General features: G+C 39.8%; 1 protein-coding gene across 1 annotated transcript in view; it reads right to left on the bottom strand.

Moving 5' to 3' along the window:
* Window positions 1-21527, bottom strand: part of TMEFF1 (transmembrane protein with EGF like and two follistatin like domains 1) — a 99289-nt gene that overhangs the window by 44964 nt on the left and 32798 nt on the right. Inside the window, exons 3-5 of the mRNA XM_056117367.1 lie at window positions 16099-16228; window positions 11026-11052; window positions 8263-8359 (exon numbers count right to left, since the gene is read on the bottom strand). Coding sequence (XP_055973342.1) covers window positions 8263-8359; window positions 11026-11052; window positions 16099-16228 — 254 coding nt within the window. The remainder of the gene's footprint in view (window positions 1-8262; window positions 8360-11025; window positions 11053-16098; window positions 16229-21527) is intronic.

Here is a 21527-nt window from a genome sequence, read left to right as displayed (position 1 = left end):
TCACAAGACCCTGCACTTGGCTCTCAGAGAATAATAGAATCTTAGAATGAACTCAACAACGACAAAACTGAGGAATCCTAGGTTACCCAACCTTAAAGTGCATTCATCCAATATAGAAATCAGCAAGACGAAGTTCGTGTCCTCAGAGAGACCATAAGTTGAGGGATCTCAGAGACAAGACTGCTAAGCAGGGGTTGTTCCTCAAGACCACGAAAGAACACAGCATAAGATCACCTAGCACATAGGTGGATGACAACCAGAGAGACTTCCAGAAATTCGTACTGACTACCCTGCCAGGAGTGACCCGAGGCAGAGGCAGAAGTCAGCTTTGAGCACTGCTGGGTGAGGCCCACAAATAATAACTAAATAAAATTAAAATACAAAACAAAACTTCAGATGGCGACTATAACCATGCCACCGGACCCCAAGCAAGGCTGTTATACTTTGTGCATCCCAGAGGGGGGCGGGTGAGACCCTTCCCTGCCCCGAGGGACCCAGCCCTAGCAGCCGAAAAACCTCCAGAACTCAACCACCACCAGGCTCATGGCCAAGCCCCACCCACGAGTGAACCTACTCCTGGACCACACCCAGCCCCAAATAATACTTTGTAGGACACACCCAATCCAAACTCCAAGAATACAGCACCACATTTGATGGGGTTCAAAGTAGGAGGCACCAATCTTAGAGGGAAATATTTTCTTTACAGACTTATAAGAGAGGCTTAATGGCCCTGGGGTGAAATACAACTCTTTTCTCTAAGGATACTTTTTTATAGCGTTTTCAGCGATTTTTCATAGTGAACAACACAGAATATATTATTTCGGTTCTACTATGGGATAGGAACTAGGGGTCGGGATGGAAACATCCAAAATATGGTGGTGGGAAGATGTAATGGTGGTGGGATTGGTGTTTGGATATTAAATATAATCAAATATTGTGAACTACTCTATAAAAAAAAACCTTCAGCCATAACCTTAAAAAACAAATGAACAAAAAGTATATATTGCTTCCAGAAAAAAGGAAATAATGGAACACACAGATGAATTGCATCACTTGCTGCTTAAACAAGGGGGTATTATTATGACACCTTCTGGGGAAGAGACTCATCAGATTGTGATACCGACCAACCATCTATGTCCAAAGAGAAAATAGCTCCACAAATGAGAAAACTGTCTAGCACGTGGACCTGCTGCACATCAACGTCATACTGCACATCTCCATGAGTCTCTGAACTGCTCTGAGATCTTTTATCAGTCCCGGAGGAAATATGGAAATTGCATCTCCAAAGAGATTGGCATCAAAGAGGCAGAAGAGCAGGGATGTTTCCCATTAAGCGTCCCCAAGTTCAAAAGGAATACTTTGAGGGTTTTTATAATTCATTTGTATTGACATCATATCTGATGCTTCGGCAGACTTTTCATAGAGGGATTTGGGTCAGGTATTTTTAAAAAGGCACTGGGGTAAAGGAGTTTTCCATAGCTCGATTATCCAGAGTTGGATGGCTGTCTCACAGCAATAACCAGTCTTGGACAGATCAGAAATACTGTTCAGGAAAAGGGTGTGGCTGAGAAGATGTGGTTCGTGGGTTAAGGAAAATGATTCTCTCTAAAATAAGTGTTTGGGGGCTGGAGTAATAGCACAGTGAGTAGGGCATTTGCCTTCCACGCAGCCAACATGGCTGACCCTGGTTCAATTCCCAGCATCCCATATGGTCCCCTGAGCACCGCCAGGGGTGATTCCTGAGTGCATGAGCCAGGAGTAACCCCTGAACATTGCTGGGTGTGACCCAAAAAGCAAAAAATAAATAAATAAATAAATAAAATAAAATAAAATAAGTGTTTGTGTTTTTGCTCCTTTACTATGCCATTTATAACCATTAATATATTTTGTGATCCCTTGTCATTTATAAGAATCAGTGCCCAGGGCCTTTTTTGGATGCTAACAGCTGTTACCTTCCCCCAACTCACCCTGTAAGACAAGAAGCCAAATCAGAGCGCACACTCCACATAGACCCAACCAAGCCAGTTCTTTTTTTTTTTTTTTTGGTATTTTTCTTTCTTTTCAGATCACACCCAGCAGTGCTCAGGAATTAAGGAATTACTGGCTCTGGCTCTGTACTAAGGAATTACTGGCTCTGTACTAAGGAATTACTCTTGGTGGTGCTTGAGGGACCATATGGGATCTGGGTATCAAACCCAGATCAGCCACGTGCAAGGAAAACGCTCCACCCGCTGTGCTATACTCGCTGACCCCGAGTCAGTTCTTGTCCTGCCATTTTGAATTGTGCTGTCTGAATCAACAGTGGTCTTGATTTTTCCCTTTTGAATGTTTGTGTTCTTTTTGATTTAGAGAAATAAAACCGGCTTTTTACTGAAAAATGTAATCACTGTTAAATTATAGTTATTCATGATTGGGTTTCGGACACAGGATGTTTCAACACTGATCCTTTCACCAGTGTCCAGTTCCCTCCACCAATGGCCCCCATGGCCCCATTTCCCTTCCACCCACCAGTCTGCCTCTACTGTTTTGTCTTTTATAAGTTTTTGCACTGTGGTTTAATCACTGTTGCTGATAATAACACTTTACAACCTTTCACACCACCTCCTCTTCCTGGTTGAGCAGTTGTTGCCCCCTGCCTATCCTATTCCTCTGTCCCCTCAAGAGGCCTCTTTCCCACTGAGTACCAGTTGTCTTTGGGTATTTGTTATGCCAGCACTGTGTTTCTTTATATCCCACATAGGAGAGAGATTATTCTCTGTGTTCAAACCAGCTTTTAAGTCCAGCTCTGCCACATAATTCTTTCCTCAGCAGATGCTCTGTGGAAACTTTCCCACTGACAGAGCTACTATCTCCGAATTTTAGGAGTAAGTGAAAAATCTATACACTGCACTTCACTACAGTCACAGTGGAATTATTAAGTGCAAAGTACTCTAAGATTTCCTACCCTATTTAGTTTTCAAGAATTGTTTAATGGGCTAGTAATAATCCTCTAAACTGATTTTACAATCCACTGGTAATACTGATGTATAGTTTAAAATACATTTAATTGAAAACTGGCTTACATGGGAGTTACATCTGTTGTAACTTCAGCTACCCAGTTCTTGGTATGAATTTAAAAGGTATGCATTTAAAAAGATAACCATCATTGTTATCTGTGATAGTTATTATCATATGTGGACCCAGGCAAATTTCACAATGTCAGTGGAAAATAGTGTGTTAGGAAAGAAAAGAAAGAAAGAAAGAAAGAAAGAAAGAAAGAAAGAAAGAAAGAAAGAAGATTTTTCAGGAGCAAAAAAAAAAGTTATAAATTAGCCATTAAGCAAGTAAAAGAGATAAAATATATATAATAAATGAAGTTCATTTGCATCATTTAGAACTGATTTACTCTCAATTTTACTTTTGGTGAATTTATTCCCACATTTTAGGAACAGAGACATGAAAAATAGACCATAATGACTGGACAGCAGATTGGGTGCTTGCCTTGCACATGGTGGACCTGGGTTCAATCCCCAACCTCCCATATGGTTCCCCCAGTGTACCGCCAACTGTGTATTGCCAGAAGTAATTCCTGATCAGAAGTAATTCTCAAGTGCAGAGCCAGGAGTAACCCTGAGCACTGCCAGGTATGGACCCCCCATCCCCGCAAAAAAAAAAAAACCAAAATAGATCCCCTGTACTGTCATGTTCATTGATGAGTGTGGACAATGTTTAAGAACATCAGCTAATAGCCTAAGGTAGGAGAAAAAAAGGTTCTAAAAAGTAGGTTCAACACAAAAACAGAATAGAGCCTTAAATGTCCAGTCAGACACTGGAGCCTATCAACAGCCCCTGAGAATATCATAGTATCTATTTTATTTCTAGATGTCAAACTGTAGGTGATAATCAACAGTAAGTTACTGTCAATTAATGGTTCACTGGCAGCACTTTTAAAAGAAAAAAGATAGAAAACATGAGAGTACTTAATAAAGGCAATATATAGTACTTAATAAAGGCAATATTTCATAGAATTTTATTTTTACTTAATGTGCAACTAATATTATATGTGTATATACACACATATTGTATAACTATAATATACACAATGTACACAGTGTTTCATACTGCAAATATTTATCTTCCCCAACCCCAGGACGGGATGGGTTATAGTGTGTTCGATCTCTCTTGGCTGCACTCAGGGGCTAGATCTCGCTTTGAGCTCAGAGATGAACCCTGGGAGCGTTCAGAGCATCTAACAGGGGTCATGGAATGCAAGGTCAAGTGTGCCTTAACCCTTGTACTGCCTCAACAACTCATAAATATGATATTTCTTACCTGGAATCAGTCAAGAAGTCTGAAAATCACTGATTAAAAAATTCATAATTAGGAATATGGTGTTCAAGATAGATTAGTCAGTTACAAAAAAAAAAAAAAAAAGAAAGACTTTATGGGCAGTCAGCACTCAGCATCACCAGGATGTAAGGAAGGAAATCACAGCTGATAACCAAAAAGAAGAAAAGGTATCTCACAGTGACTCAATAAAAGAAATTAAAAATTAAAAAAAAAAAAAGAAAAGTGCTGGCAAGGATGTAGAGAAAAGTTAAGCCCTTAAGTACCATTAGTAGGAATTCAAACTGGCCCCATCACCATGAAAAGCAATTTTAAAAGGGCTCAAGAAACTATAGGGCTGGAGTGATAGTATAATGGTACGTCTACACAATGGAATACTCTGCGGCTGTCAGGAGAGATGAAGTCATGAACTTTACTTATAAATGGATAGACATGGAGAATATCATGCTACGTGAGAGGGACAGACAAAGAAGGACTGCACTCATTTGTGGAGTATAAAACAACATAACATGAGACTGACTCCTAAGAATAGTAGATACACAGGACAGACACATTGCTCCATAGCTGGAAGCCTGCCTCGCCTCATGAGCAAAGGGGAGAAGGCAGCTGGAATAGAGAAGGGATCACTCAGAAAAAGATGGCTGGAGGAATCTGTCAGGATGGGAGATGTGTGCAGAAAGTAGCTAAAGGACCAAACCTGATAACCTCTCAGGGTCTGTATTGCAAACCATAACGCACAAAAGTGGAGAGAGATTATGGGGAATCATGTCTGCCATGGAGGCAGGGGGAGGGTGGGAAAGGGGGGGTATACCGGGGATACTGGTGGTGGGGAATGTGCACTGGTGGAGGGATGGGTGTTTGATCATTGTGTGATTGTAACCCAAACATGAAAGCTTATAACTATCTCACAGTGATTCAATAAAATTTTAAAAATAAATTAATTAAATTCTAAAAAAGTTTAGAAAATTATAACAACCTTTGAGATACACATAAGTTGTTCAACTCTATAGCAATCAGTAATACATACTTTAGAGATGAAAGTACTAAGTGTTCCTAAAATTTTTTTTGTCTCCTTCTGACCGTATGACCAAACATTTCACTTATTCACTTATTTTCTAGGTAAAGGTAGCAATTGTTTCCTTAATGCTTTCCTATTATTGCATCAATTTCCTATACTTGGCTGCCTTTTCCAGAGAAAGGGAATTCTCAGCCTGCACGCCCCATACCATTAAGAAACCCTTCCCTGATATGTGGTCACATTCTTTTTTTTTTTATTTATTGAATCACCATGAGATTCACCATTACAATGTTTCAATACCCACCCCTTCCACCAGTGTACATTTCCACCATCAATGTTCCCAGTTTCCCTCCTGCCACCCACCTCCCACTCCAGCCTGCCTCTAAGGAGACACTTTTCTTCTCTCTCTCTCTCTCTCTCTCTCTCTCTCTCTCTCTCTCTCTCTCTCTCTCTCTCTCTCTCCTTTTGAGCACTATGGTTTGCAAAACAGGTATTGAGAAGTCATCATGTTTGTTCCTTTACCTACTTTCAGCACGTGGATCTTGTCCAGAGTGATTGTTTCTACCTATCACTGTCCTAGTGGTCCCTTCTCTATCCCAGCTGCCTTCTCCCCCAGCATGCACATTCTTATGATTAGAACCTATGTCTATAAAAACAGTGGTTCTAAGTTCTCAAATTAACGAATACAAAATAAAATTGAAATATATCACAAAATTGCTTCAACTAGGGAGACTGCACATAATTACATGATTACAATATTATTATGTACATTATTGTTATATTACAAGACGATATTTAAATGGTTATTTACCAAAGAGATGATATATTTGGGGTCACCTTTGAGACTAGAACTCTGTACTATTTGCAAGCAAAAGAACTCTTTCAATTTCAAAATGAGAAACAATAACAACAAAATATATAAAATGTTAAATATACTAGAAAAAACTATAAGACTATAAGACCAAGCCAATCATACAGTATTTTGATTCTGAATATGATTCTAGGATGGTATTGAGCACTGAAACAAACATCTGCAAGAATATACACACAGAGAATTGTTTCAGTATTTATTATGGGATCTCATTAGTAAAAAACTCAAAGAGATTGTGTACAATGTTTTATCTGCCCTCTCTATAATTTTTGAATTGCTTATCATTTCTCTGGGTTCTAAAAATTAGTATGTTTTGAAAAACCAATTTTTTCTAACTAACCTCTCTAACTGCAATGGATGGGCACATGTCAATCTAAGTGACCACCACAGAGAAATAGAATAAATTTAAGTTTTGACAAATCCACCCTTTACTGAACATAGTGTCATTCGCAGATTTTCACCTACTCTGAAATATATACCAAGTAAAATATCAGACATCTAATTTTACTAACTGCTAAATAGCTGATTTTGAATCATAATACTAAAATTGGGGCGATCCTGATTTGAGAAACTCACTTCAGACATTCATACTAATTAAGAAACATCACTAACTATTTAGCAAAAGATTTGAATATGCACCGAAGGACTAAATAAAACATGGAATTAGAAAACCCACAGTGAAAATAATTATGGGTAAGAAAGAAAACACAATCTTTGCAAAGTGTTTTAAAATATGCACTATGGGGGAAATGAGGAAGTAAAGATGATCCATTTGTGCTATGGGGAAAATGAGAAAGTGAAGATGATCCATTTGTGCTATCAAGGTCTTAGAGTCAGCTTTAAAGCTTTTACATATAAAGCAAACATCTCAAGGAAATGAATGAAGGCTGTGACTAGGAATAAACAGGAAACTGATGAAAGGAAGAAGCCAACATGACTGTATGATTGAAGTCTGCATTGTTACTATTTTATTAAACAAAGCCTTTTCCTATTGAATGAGCAGAAAATTAAATATGCAATGCGTCTGCCCCCTTATTAAAATCAATCTTAGTGAAGGCAGAACATGAGTGAGAAGTTAAAACAGAATCAAATCAGCCTCTGAAACTGGGAACTCTAGAAACAATTTTTTACTTATTACATAATAATTGCTTATTGTATGTGAACTTGAAAGCATTTTATTTAAAGACATTAGAGTATATGTGAAAATTCAAGTTAAGAAATGGAAACCTAGGTCAAAGAGATAGCGCAGCAGGTGTGGTGCTTGCCTTTGCATGCAGCTGAACCAGGTTCAATCCCTGGCATGTCAGATGGTTCCCCCAAGCACCATCAGGAGTTATGCCTGGGTGCAGACAGGAGTAAGTCCTGAGCACAGCCAGGTGTGCCAACACACACACACACACACACACACACACACACACACACACGGCAAAAAAAAAAAACCACTATGAAAGAATTTATTCTGAAATCTAACACTTGGGCTAGGGAGGAGATAGCTCAAAAGATTAGCACTCTTGTATACCCCCAGGTTTGATTCCTGGTTCCTCCAGGACTGCTGTTACAAGCCCTGGTCGCCCCCAGAACCACTTGAGAAACCTATAAAACCCCAATTAAATAAAACATTCAAATTGGCTAAAATAGCTATATTAACTTAAAAAAATCAATAGGGGGCAAAGGAAATATAGCTCAGTGAGTAGGAGCACATGCTTTGCATGTACAAGACCCGAATTCAAACATCTATGACACAAAACCCCATGAGTACTGCCCTAGGTCTCAAATATCTCTGATGTGGCTCTGGTGGTCCTCGGCTCTTCGAGACCTAAGCAACTCTCCCATCCTTGGGTCCTAGCTTCGAACTTTTCAAAGCAAAGTATTACCCTGGGACCCCTTTGCACTGCTTGGGAGGTCTCCCCCAAAGCCAACAGAATAACACTGAACAAAAAGTACAGGAGACACAAAACAGAAGCAAGCTGAATAAAACCTTTCTACAATATCCATTGCTGATAAATAACCTCCAGATAGGTTTGTCCCTTTCCTTCAATCAACTCACCCAACATTTTCTGCATCTTCATCACACTCAGCTTTATATTTGCAAGGTCCACACTTGGAATGTTTTCTGTGAACTTCTGCCCCTGAACCTTCCTCTTCTGTTTAAAAAGAAAAAATTAAAATTTCAATTAAAAATTGGGCTTCTTTCCAGATACACTTCATATTTTCAGCAGATGTTATCCTATTTCTGGGGGAAGTGATTCCAAGTTCTTGAGAAAAGTGAGTTCCAAAATTTACCAATGCTTGAGTTCAGAAATGCAGTCAATAATATGTACAGCATTATTCTGTGATATAAACAAGCACTGGTGCTAGCAAAATAATCCTTGAAACTGTGCACAGGGGAACAACAGTCAGTTTTGATAACTAATTGCTCTTAAAAGAATTAACTCAGAATATTAAATGGGGGTGGGGAGCAGTGAGCAATAAATTTAGCCTAGAGTCTACCTACTGAAATAGCTTGTGCAAAGCTGGTTAGGCAAGTGACTAAACACGACAGAGTATAGCAGGTGCTTGTATAACAACTTATTCAACATCATTTCTTCATAAGTGATAGAGAGAAAGAATTCCAGCTGATATGGAGGGAGATTATATTATCTGTGTAGCTGCTTTCATTAGAAGTCTTTATGCATATGAATTTCCAAGATACTCTGAATGGCACTGAGAACTTACTATATAACTTTTACCTTCCTCTCATCAATTTTTCACCTGCATTTCTATGAGACAAAAAAAAAAGACAAAAAACAGTGAATTCCTGGGGCTGGAGCAATAGCACAGCGGGTAGGGCATTTGCCTTGTACTCGGCCAACCTGGGTTCGACTCCCAGCATCCCATATGGTCCCCTGAGCACCGCCAGGTGTGATTCCTGAGTGCAGAGCCAGGAATAACCCCTGTGCATCACTGGGTGTGACCCAAAAAAGCAAAAAAAGTTTAAAAAATTTTTTAAAAAAACAGTGAATTCCCAAAACCCACAACTCAACTCACAGCCCTATGTAAGGAGATCCTACATTTGTGGGTCTTGTCTAGAGTGAAGCTCACCCCAACAATTATAAACAAAGTAGGGAGACTGATTCTAAGGCCAACTGAGGGATGCTTGCCCAAAGATTCCCATTTTGATTTGGAAAAGAGCAGCTCATCTGGGCAGTGACCATCAGCAAAGAAGGTATTAAAAGTAAAATACAAAGATTTAATATGTTGGCCTGTTAATACACCCAAACTTCCACTTTGGGGTATGAACCTACAGTTCAAGCCAGAATCCTCCCCCAAATTCTCACAAATACTCCAAAACAGATTTTCAGGGCCATAGCCCTTCCTAAGCATTTCTGGGGCCTCAGAAATATTACCAGATTTAGAAATCATTCAGCCTCCATGAATTCATTAAAATTTGTCTATAAATCTGAGCAAACCACTAATGCTTTATAACTTATATGCCCTAAAAGAAAGTAAACCCACACACTTAGGAAGATATCTAGCACTTGTTCAGTAAGAGCAAATCCTGATGTCACTTTCCACTTCCTTTCAGAGAAACAATGATAATTTCCTTAGTATTTGACTACACGGGCTAGATTACATGTCACTTATAATCCTTCCCAGCTCTAAGGTATAGAATTAATGTGCTGCCCATCATATGTGGTCATGAAACTTTTAACTGAAAATGTCCTTTCATCAATTCTATTGTTGGACAGCTTTAATTCTTCTTTTAAAGCTAAAATCTATCATTCCTAAATCTTTCCTATGACTATTCTTTTCTCTAGGTGATCATTAAAGGTTCTTCCAACTCCGAAATTTTGGGAATATATGAAATCTAAAGGTCTGAAGGTCTGGAGTAACATTTCAGAGTACTGAAAGGGTCTTCCAACTATTTTTCATTGTGTAAGTATGACATTTACTGGAATAAATTTTCTTTTACAGGGGCTGGAATGATCATGCAGTAGATAGGATATTTGCCTTGCATGCGGCCAACCCGGGTTCAAGACCCTTATGGTCTCCTAAGCACCGCTAGGAGTAACTGCTGAGTGCAAGAGCCAAGAGTAACCCCTGAGCATCACTAGGTGTGACCCCAAAAGCAAAAATAAATATTTTTTAAAATTTTTTAAATTTTAATTTTTTTAAAAAATTCTTTTACAGTAGTACCTCAAACATTATTTTGCATGTAGCTGATACTCAACTAAGAATTATGCCCCATTAAACAATGAAATAGACTTATCACTCTCATTTCCAAGAATGATAAGTCTCAAACTTATCTCAGGCTTAAAATTTTAATGGGTTAAGCTTGAGTTTTCTCTCATTATTCTTAAGTCTTCTCTTTGCCATGCCAAGAGTGACTCTAAAAATATTTAATCCTGTATATTGAAAATACTCTAGGAGTAAATATCTGTAAGCAGCAGAGAGAAAGTTACAAATGCTCTGGTCCAAGATAAAACCAATAGGAATAATACTAAGAAGGCACTTTGATACAACTTCACTATTACAGGAACTGCATCACTTCCACTTTATAAGTTTACAGGCAATAAACCTATAATCAACAACAACTGCATGAAAGAAGCAGGGCTAAGGGAGATTAGAAGTTGGGGTGATGGCTAAGAGGTGCACAGTTTCTGGGGTAATGACTGACAGTATATCCACATATGTGTAAATTCAAGAAAAGACAGTGAATTGAACATTTTAAACACATAAATGAAATACTAAAATCAGTTTTACCTCAATAGAGCTGTTTTTTACAAGAACTAGAGAACACAACTTTCTTTACAAGTTACTTGAAACTTACCTCCTTCTCCAGATCCAGAGCCATTATCTGAGAAGAAAAATAAAGAATGAATATGAAACACTTTTCCTAGAAACATCATTTACCAAATAGCAAAATTTTCTATCAAAACTCAAACTGTAGAGTCAGAGAGATAGTACAGCAGGCAGAGTACTTGCCTTACTTGCAACCAAAATTCAATTCCCAGCACCTCATATGGTCTGCCCAACACCCACAAGCAGTGATCCCTAAGCACAGAGCTAGGAGTAAGCCTGAGCACTGCTGGGTGTGGCCCAAAAATTAAAAAACAAAAATCTGGGCCGGAGCAGTAGTACAGCAGTTTGCCTTGAACACAGACAACCCAGGTTCAATCCCCAGCATCCCATATGGTCCCCGAGCACGGCCTGAAGTAATTTCTGAGCACAGAGCCAGGAGTAACCCCTGAGCATCCCTGAGTGTAACCCAAGAATAAAAAAAAATTTTTTAATTTTTTAAAAACTTGTAAACTTTTATAAACTGTGAAAAACATTCTCCGTTAGCTATTTCCTCTTTTAAAAAAAAATCCAACAATTTATTTCATTTGTTTTGGTTTCGTTTTTGGTTTTTATTTTTTGGGGGGGTTTTGGTTTTGGTTTTGCTTGGGTTTTTTTTTATTGCTTTTTTTGGCCACACTCTGGAGTGGTCAGGGTTACTCCCAACAAGGAGCTTGGGAGTCTCTCCCTGCTATGCTGGGGCAGGAGGGGGTGGCAGGGAGGCAGAAGGCCAACCATACGTTATCATGAATGGAACCCAGGGGTCCTGTAGGTAAAACTTTCACTTCCAGTCCTTTGAGCCATCCCCTCAACCTGAACAGTTAATTCTTCAATAATATTTTGTATTTTCTTCAAATATAAATTCCCTAGACATATAATCATTCAAGCCCATTCAGGATGCCTTGTACATAATAAAGATCAATAAATACCATAAGGTCAATAACTAAAATATTATTTTAAGTAACTCATTTAAAGGGGCTGGAGCAATAGCACAGCATGTAGGGCATTTGCCTTCCACGCGGCTGAGCCGGGTTCAATTCCTCCATCTGTCTCAGAGAGTCCAGCAAGCTACCAAGAGCGTCTGACCCGCAAAGCAGAGCCTGGCAAGCTCCCCATGGCATATTCGATATGCCAAAAACAGTAACAAGTCTCACAATGGAGATGTTACTGGTGTCTGCTTGAGCAAATCATGAACATCGGGAGGACAGTGTTACAGTGCTACAACTCATTTGAAAGGTAGAAGAAAATTTTTAATTTTGTTAAAGCTTGAGAGGAATAATGAACAAGTAACTTTTATTAGAAACAGAGGAAGAGAACTTTGGGTCCTGCTCGAAATTAAAAAAATGAAATCCGGAAAGTGAAAAGCCGAAAGGTAAGAAAAGTCTCCAAGGTTTGGAAGTTAAGACTTTTCATATTCCTGATGAAATTAACTACAAGAAATCCTAAATATAGACTAAAAATCGTAACAAGTGAATATTAAATCATCTCCCTCCTCAAAGTTACCAGCAAGAAGGCAGCCTAAACTATTATCAATACAAAACAATTACTTAGTGCTAAAAAGACACAGAGCACAAGGCATGTGGCAAAGAGAATACATGCCTTAATAGCATCAGCCCAGAGCAATAAAAGACAAGAGAGGTAAGTGAACATTTGCCACTTTCTCCAGCACTTTCCAAGGAAGAAGACAGCATAGAGAGCACACTCTAGTTCTTCAAACAGGTCTCTCGAGAGGGAGATAATGCCCATAACAGACTTACATCTGTCCTTTCAAGACCATTCAAATCATAATCAATTTCTCAGGTATAGCAGAAACAGAAAAAAAAGTATATATTTGATGCAGAACCCCTAACAAAATCTTCAAGTTTTTTAAATGATAAATACTCCACTGCATTCAATTTGATGTATTAAGTCAAGAAAATTACCTTCTCTAAGTAAGGAAAGATAAAAAGAAAGAGTGAAGAGCAGAAAAAAGAGAACGAATAGGGCTAAGGAAACAGCTCACTGAGATGGAGTGCATGACACGCATGCAGGAGGCTCAGATTCAGTCTCTGGCACCCATGATCCACCATGTACTGCTAGGACTGGCCACCGAACACTGAATTTAGAGTAGCCCCTGAATAACACCATGTGTGAACCTCCGCCAAAATAAAAGAGAGCGAAAGGGGAAAATAGAGGAATTCCTAAAAACATTCCTTTTATTTTATAACAGAAAAATACTCCCTCTTTCCAACGAGTTCATATACATTGATCGGATGCATATGATGTACTAAACAATACAGCAAACGCTAAGAATAGATTGACATATACAGCCACCATGCGTGAGATACTCCTTTTCAACCCACATACAACTTTAATAAATACAATGCTTCTCACCTTCCTTTCATTTCAATTAAAATTCCTAAATAAATGATGTGACTAATAATGAGGTAACCTCTTCTTTGGATTATATTTTTACTGTACCCACATCTTCCCCAGCCCACAGAACCCCTGCCAGACTCGGGACTGAATATACCTCCTTTGGCAGGATGCCCTACCTTCCTGCTGAGAAATGACTGATCTGACTACAGACAGATGTGTCATATAAATGAAACACAATATGATATATACATAGAGATAGGCACAAGGTGTGAACCACCTCTGCCAGGAGATGCCACGGAAGAAAAAATTCACAAAAGATTAAAGGCCGAAAGTCACTCTTAAAAGTTTAACAAAGGAGTTTTCAAGTAAGCAAAAGAGAAAGGTTATTTCTAGCACACGAAATGGGACCAACTGACATGAAAAACACTGGCCAGCAAATACTAAAAATCAAAATAGCTTAGCTTTCATAACGTCCTCATCTAATAACTAGGCTCAGGAGATGAGTTCCCTCCAACAATTTAGGAAATTAGGGCTAAGAGAAGCTAAGTGACTTGTCCAAGACCATATAGGAAATAAGAGCTAGAGTTACTTAAAGCCAGTGCTTTTAACTCCTCTGTGGGGCTCTTTCTGATCTACCACTCAGACCCTAATGCTTCACGTTCAATCCTGTGCAGAGCAGTTGATGTCTTAAACACAAGTCCTCATAAATGATGCATAATTTAATTTTAAGGGGTAAAAAAATCTCCATATTTCTTTTTAGTTCCTAAATCAATTCTGTGAAGTGCAATACACTTAAAAGGCTAGGGAAGTAGCTCAAAGGGTTACAGAACATACTTTCAGGTGAGAGGACCAGGCTTGAGCCCAGAGCACTGTTGCATGCAGACCTCTACTTCCCTCCCCACCCCACCCCTGACGAAAGAACATCAAATGCCAGTCTATTGGCTAAAGCCATAATTGCACCAAGCACCTAATTAGAGCAGTCCTGGTCCGGTTTGGGCTCTGCCTCATGTCTGGGAGACTATCAATTTAATATCTGATGGAAGTTTCTTATTTTAGAAGGGTGCAGACCCCTGAAGGAAGGCGTCTGCCTTGAGCACATGGAGTTTGAGCTAAAACCATACGGACAGGGGCTGGAGCGATTGCACAGCGGGTAGGGAGTTTGCTTTGCACGCAGCCAACTCAAGTTCAATCCCCAGCATTCCACATGGTCCCCTGAGCACCGCAAGGAGTGATTCCTGAGTGCAGAGCCAGGAGTAACCCCTGAGCACTGCCAGGTGTGACCCAAAAAGCAAAAATAAATAAATAAATAAATAAATAAAACTATAAGGACAAATCAATCAATCAATTGTGCTTCTGTAACTGAGCCCCATGAAGACTCTGAATTCAGGCCCTGGCACACTCCCTGGTAATAATAGTCCATGTTACTACTATGTTTCGGTCAGGAGGAGTGATGCTCATATGACTCCATAGAGAAGTAACAACCATAAGCTCCATGTCTAGATCCTCCCAGGCTGCCCTATGCATCTCTTCATCCGTAAACTCCCCCTGCAATAAATCCTATCCATGGGTATATAATAGCTTTCTGGAGTTCTATGAGTCATCCTAGCAAATTACTGAATTTGAAGGTGATTAAGAGGAAACTCCTAAACTTATAATTAGTGTCAGAGTGAGGACAAATTGTGGGCTGTGCCTTTTAACTTTGTAGCTGGCCTCCTAAAATCTTCACTTTCATAAAACCAAATTTCTTGAGCACTATAATAGAAAAATAAAGGAAATAAAGTAGATCACATCAGTGTTATTTCCACATTTACCACTAACTGTCACACTATAATTACAATGCTTCACCTGCATCCTTGCCCTGAAATACAAAGGCAAGTAAGTAACAAACATTAATGCCTTCCAAAATCAACCACTACCAATCAGGAAGGGGGGGGGGAAGTAAATTAAAATTACTGGAAGTGGGTAGCGGGGGTTGAAAAATTAAAAAGAGAAGCCATAAAAGCAAAGAGCTACAGCCAAACAGATAGCACCAGGTAAGGCACTTGCCTTGCATGTGGCTGATCCACATTGGATCCCCGGTACCCCACACGGTTCCCCAAGAACCACCAGGAATGATCACTGAGTACAGAACCAGTAATAACCCCTGGGCACTGTTGGCATGACTCAAAATTTTTTTAAAATGTATATATAATGCAAAGATCTTTAATCAACATTTCATGGAATGTCCCTAATAGATTTCTATAGATATAATCGACCACCATCCACGTTTCATTTCCCACCCCATATCTTTCTCTGTAGGGGGGTGGGAAGTAGGACACCCAAGGAATGAGAAATTTTCTGGCAGTTTCTGTCTCTGAGCTCAGGACTGACCCCTGTAAATGCTTGGGATGGCAGGGATTTAAATCAGGCTGTCACATGCAAAGAAAGCACCTTACCTCTTGCACTCTTTCTCCAGTCCTCTCAACCCAATCTAATTCCACCTAAGAGTCAAGCTATTAGGCAAAAGATGCTCTACTAAGAAGGCATTAAATATTAAAACTGTGCTGAGAAGTAATACAATCAGTAGAAACCACTTGGGGTTAAAAAAAAAAGTCAAATGAGGAAAAAATAATAATAAGATTCCCACTTCCCTTGCAATTACCACCGATTCTATCCTTTTAGAAAAGATGGTGGAAACATTTCTAACATTTATTCAGAATGTACGTACCAGAGTAGCATGGTCCTCTTGCAACTACTGTTATCTCTTTCTGGTGCTTACAAGCAGCCCTTCGGAGAAAGCATTCATTTTGATAAGTGTCCCCGTTTGATCCACAGACGGGAATGTAATTTGTATGGCACTACAAAAGAAACAAAAATAAATTCTCAGAACTAGGCATGAATATTAATAGTTCATTTCATATGCATGAATATAATATCATATTATTATGACACACTTCTACTATACAATAGTTTGCTCTCTTATTTGTTTTAAAACACGAATTATGCTACTTTCTCATACTTTTTTCACATCCATAATGAAAATGACTATCAACTATCCATAAAATAAGAGTGAAAATCCCTATTCTATTTAATTCATTTGCTTGCTATAAAGATCCATAAGACAAAAATGTAAAGGAAATTCTTGGCAATGTTTGTAAAGCCTATATGTCATTTTATTATTGTCAAAATTCGTTATCAATATAATGATATATACCTCTAGTATGCAAAGTCCCAATGTGCTAAATAAAAGACAAAAAATACATGGTAATCTGTGTTGACAGTCATATAAACAAGGGCTGGAAAAATAGTAGAATGGGCAGGGCATCTTCTGTGCATGTGACCAGGTGGGCTGATCCCCGGCACCAGATTTGGTCCCATGAGCACTTCCAGGAGTGATTTCAGAGAATAGGTGGATGATGAAGGCAGGAGGGTAGGAAGGCAGGAGGGAAGGCAGGAGGGAAGGCAGGAAGGAAGGCAGGAAGGCAGGAGGGAGGGAGGGAGAAAGGGAGGGAGGGAGGGAGGGAGGGAGGACAGGTTGGTAAAAAAGCAAGCAAGCAAGCAAGCAAGCAAGCAAGCAAGCAAGAAAGAAAGAAAGAAAGAAAGAAAGAAAGAAAGAAAGAAAGAAAGAGATATCACTATGGCTATTTACCTTTACCTCTCCCATAGTCCCACAATCAAAAAAAGCTTAAAATACAATCCCTACCACTTTTGACCAAATCTTATTTTAATAATCAAACCATAAGGTAAAGATCTGCAAAGTTCCCCCAAAAGCATAAACTCTATTACATACATAGCTATATATAATTATTAACAATAATTATATACTACATAGCATATATAATAACTTACACATATATAAGAACTTATTCATTCTACTGAATGAAAACTCCGAGGCAACCTCGGGAGAGAGGCGGGCTGAGTCCCCTCCCTACTGACACCCCAGCAGCCGCCCCCACACCCCATAGCTGCTGCCACGCCAACTGCCCAACTACACTGTTTTACAACTAACCTACAGAGACACCAAGGCGCAAAAATTCCAAGCACACCAGTTTTCAGAATGAGAAGTCTGGGGTCTTCTCAGAGCGTGGGCAGGCAGCCTCTTCCAATGTGCCCTTGCTTTCAGAATCCCTGGTAGCCACGTCCCCATGCCACATCAACTCATCACCCAGCTCTACAGATCCTGAAGTTCCCGGACCGACCATGCAGCTCTGAATCTGGACATCTCCAAATTCCACAACATTGACATCCCAGTAGGAACACACCAAACGCGATGGGGAAGGAATACAGAAGTCAACTACACTCAATAAACCATTAACACAGAAGCACAACTAGCAACTTACAACAGCTTAGTAAACCCTCAGGACTCAATGACCCCATGGTGAGATATAACAATTTTCACAAATTTTATTTTCCTTCTGTCTTTTTTGGAAAATTCCATTAGCCATTAAGTTGTAACAAGCAATATAAAATAAATGATTTTGTGTCTGCTAAGGGAGTAGGCCTGGGGGGTGGTTAGGAAAATGAGGACAATGGTGGAGGGAAGGTCACAGTAGTGGTAAGACTGGTGTTGGAACATTAAATGTTTGGAACAACTGTATAATTTAACAACTTTGCAAACCATAATGCCTAAATAAAGGGAAAAGTCACTGTCACTGTCCTTCCATTGTTCATTGATTTGCTCGAGCGGGCCCAGTAACATTTGAGACTTGTTACTGTGTTTGGCATATCGAATACGTCACGGGTAGCTTGCCAAGCTTTGCCTTGCGGGTGAGACACTCTTGGTAGCTTGCCAGGCTCTCTGACAGGGGCAGAGGAATCAAACTTGGGTCGGCCGTCCCGGCCACATGCAAGGCAAACGCCTTACCCGCTGTGCTATCGCTCCAGCCCAAAGGGAAAAGTAATTTGTAAAAATTTTACTTTAGAAACTCTTCCTATGTTTCTCCAATTTTTCATACAACACAATCTTTCTCAATCCCTTAATTGTATACATCAACTTGTATGATGTCTGTTAGACTAGTCATAAACCTTGTAATTCTACAGCCCATAATCTAAAAGAGAGAGCAGGGTTCCAAGCTATGTGCTAAATCGATGTACTTTTCAGTCCAAGTCCATACTCAACAAATGCTTCTTCTAAAATTGAGCTCCAAACATGCCAATATCGCCCCCTAGAGATGGGAGGCAGTTTTGGTTGTCACAATTACAGTATATTACTGTCATTTAGCAGATGGATTCCTTTTTGTATTATGGGAAGGTGGTTTCTTTGTTTTGGGGCTACACTCAGCAGTGCTCAGGGCTTACTCCTGGCTCTATGCTCAGGAATCACTTCTGGAAGGAGTATGAGGACTCTATGGGAAGCCAGGGGATCAAAACCAGGTTGACTGTATACAAAGCAAGCACCCTATCCGCTATACTATCTCTCCAATCATTCTAAGGAGTAGGATGGTTCCACAAAACAGAGTAGATCCCTGGCACTTCATATGATCCCCCAAGCTCTGCCAGGAGTGATCTGAGTGCAGGGCCTGATGAGCATGGTCAGGTAGCACTGCAGCACTGTCATCCCCTTGTTCATCAATTTGCTGGAGCGGGCACCAGTAATGTCTCCATTGTGAGACTGTTTTTGGCATATTGTTACTGTTTTTTGGCATATCAAATACACCATGGGGAGCTTGCCAGACTCTGCCATGCAGGCGGGATACTCTCGGTAGCTTGCTGGGCTCTCTGAGAGGGATGGAGGAATCGAACCCGGGTCAGCTACATGCAAGGCAAATGCCCTACCCGCTGTGCTATCACTCCAGTCCAAGCACAGTCAGGTATGACCCAAAAACAAATTTTTAAAAATTAATTAATAAAACCCCTGGTTTAGAGCTTACAGTTAGAGATCTTAGTTAGAGGTCTAAAATCAACTGCTTCAGTTCAAAGCCTAGCTCTACCATCTATGTGACGATGGGCTGGCACCAGAGCCCTTAGTATTGCTCACATCTGAGGAGTGGTGATAATGGCATCTACCTAATAAAACTGCTACAACGATTAAGTAATAGAAATTTAATTTTAACATTCATATCAGGGTTATGATAAATCCTCAAAATCTGGCTGCTTACTATCATTCCTGAGTCTCCAGTGACTTAGCGCTTTGCTGGTCATAGCTAATAATAACCAGAAAGCCCACGACACTTACAAACTCTCAAATTCTACACCAAATAATTGGTGGCAGTGAGCAAGGGACTGAAAATAGTTCAAGCTATCTGAAATTCCATCAAGCAATCACATACCACAGAGACAACATGAAATTGGAGGACTGTCTGCCCCTGCTGCTTCGTCTGTTTACAGGGCCATTTTAACAAATTATTTCTAACTAGGCCCTCCCGTTAATCGTCGATTTGCTCTAGCGGGCCCAGTAACGTCTCCATTGGAGACTTTGTTGTTACTGTGTCTGGCATATCGAATACTCTCGGTAGCTTGCCGGGCTCTACGAGAGGGGCGGAGGAATCGAACTCGGGTCGGCCATGTTGGCCGCTTGTAAGGCGAACGCCCTACCCGCTGTGCTATCACTCCAGCCCAAGGCACTAATTAACCTAAGGTCAGCACCTTAGGTTACTGCCACTATTTCTGGGGGAAAGACTGAACACCTTCGCCTTAGTTAAATGGTGATTTGAAATAGATTAGAAAAGTGCAGGAGTGTACAACTCTGAAAACACACTCATTCAAGCATTTAATGTGTACCTTTTATATGTCAGAAACTGTGCTGAACACAGCAAAGAAGAAAATATGATAATATCGGGATGGCTAATTTTATGTGACAACCTGGCTGGGCCCCTAAGATGCTGAGATGACACATAATTTCCGGGTCTCTATGCCAGTGTTTCTGGATGACATTTAACATTTGAATTACTGGACTCCCCAATGTGAGTGGCCATTATTCAATCCATTGTGTGCCTAAATTGGTCAGAAAGGAGAAAAGGGGAATTCACTGTGTTGAGCCAAGACATCGGTCTTTTAGCTCTTGAGCCATCAGACACAGACTGGGACTTACACAAACAAACTCCCCTATTCCCAGGCCTTCAGACTGGGACTGGATCTATAACTGGTACCTTCCCTAGGCCTCTAGCTTGTGGAATCAGATCATGGAATTTCCCTGTCTCCATAATCAAGTAAGCCAATTTCTTGTGATATGTCTCTTTTTCTCTCTCTCTCTTTCTTTATACTTACGCCCTATTGGATGGTACCTCACAAGAGTAAACACTATTAAATTCAAGAAGAAAAGATACACAGTGCAGAGAATTACAACAAAACAAAGAGGGGGTGGGGGGGGAAGTCAGAGATACCCATTTTCTATCACCCAAATCATAAGGGAAAGATGCAATATTGGTCCTTTTTCTTCATGTGAAACTAATAAGGGTAGCTTAATGTACATAGCAAAAATATAGTTATTTTCAGAAAAATGAGGAAAACAATCTTAGACATTATTTAAATCCTGCTGTGTTTAAATTATGCCCCAAAAGCTTATATTAACATTGAAAGGATACTGAGTTGTCAGTTTTTTCTAATGAAGGATATGGCTAAAACATCCAGTAGGAGTATTTAGTGGGCAATGCAGTTACTGTTCAGCTGGCAAGAACCTCAATGAAACCTGAACACATTTACCAGCTTATTAGAAGACAGAGTAGTGAAAGAAAGGTTTACTCGGCAACAGGATCAAATCATGCTGTATGCCTTTAGGCAATTTGCTCCTACAAGGCAAGCAACTTATCTTCAAACCTTTTTATAGCCAGCATAAAGCCTACTCCTAACACATAGCAAGCGCTGGATAAATGCCTACTGATCTCAACTTCTAATTTTTATTTCTCTTTCCTGCTTTGCTACAGGATAAAATGCAAAGGACAAATCATGAGATTTTCTAGCTGTTTAAGTTTAAAAAATAAGGTAAAAATACAAGGGATCCAAACAAACCATGAGCTTTCCTAGATGTTTATGTTATTTGAAAAAAAAATTTAAAAGACTATTTCTGGGGCCAAAGAGATAGGGCAAAGGGCATGCTCTGCATTCAAGGAAGCCTGAATTCAATTCCTGGCACAACATGATCCTTCTGATATTTCTGGGAATAATCCCAGAGGACAGAGTCAGAAGCAGCCAGCAAGCACCTAGTATGACAATACCCAC

This window comes from Sorex fumeus, unplaced genomic scaffold (assembly GCF_029834395.1).
Source record: "Sorex fumeus unplaced genomic scaffold, SorFum_2.1 ptg000034l, whole genome shotgun sequence".
NCBI lineage: Eukaryota > Metazoa > Chordata > Mammalia > Eulipotyphla > Soricidae > Sorex > Sorex fumeus.
This window is presented reverse-complemented; position numbering and strand designations above follow the sequence as displayed.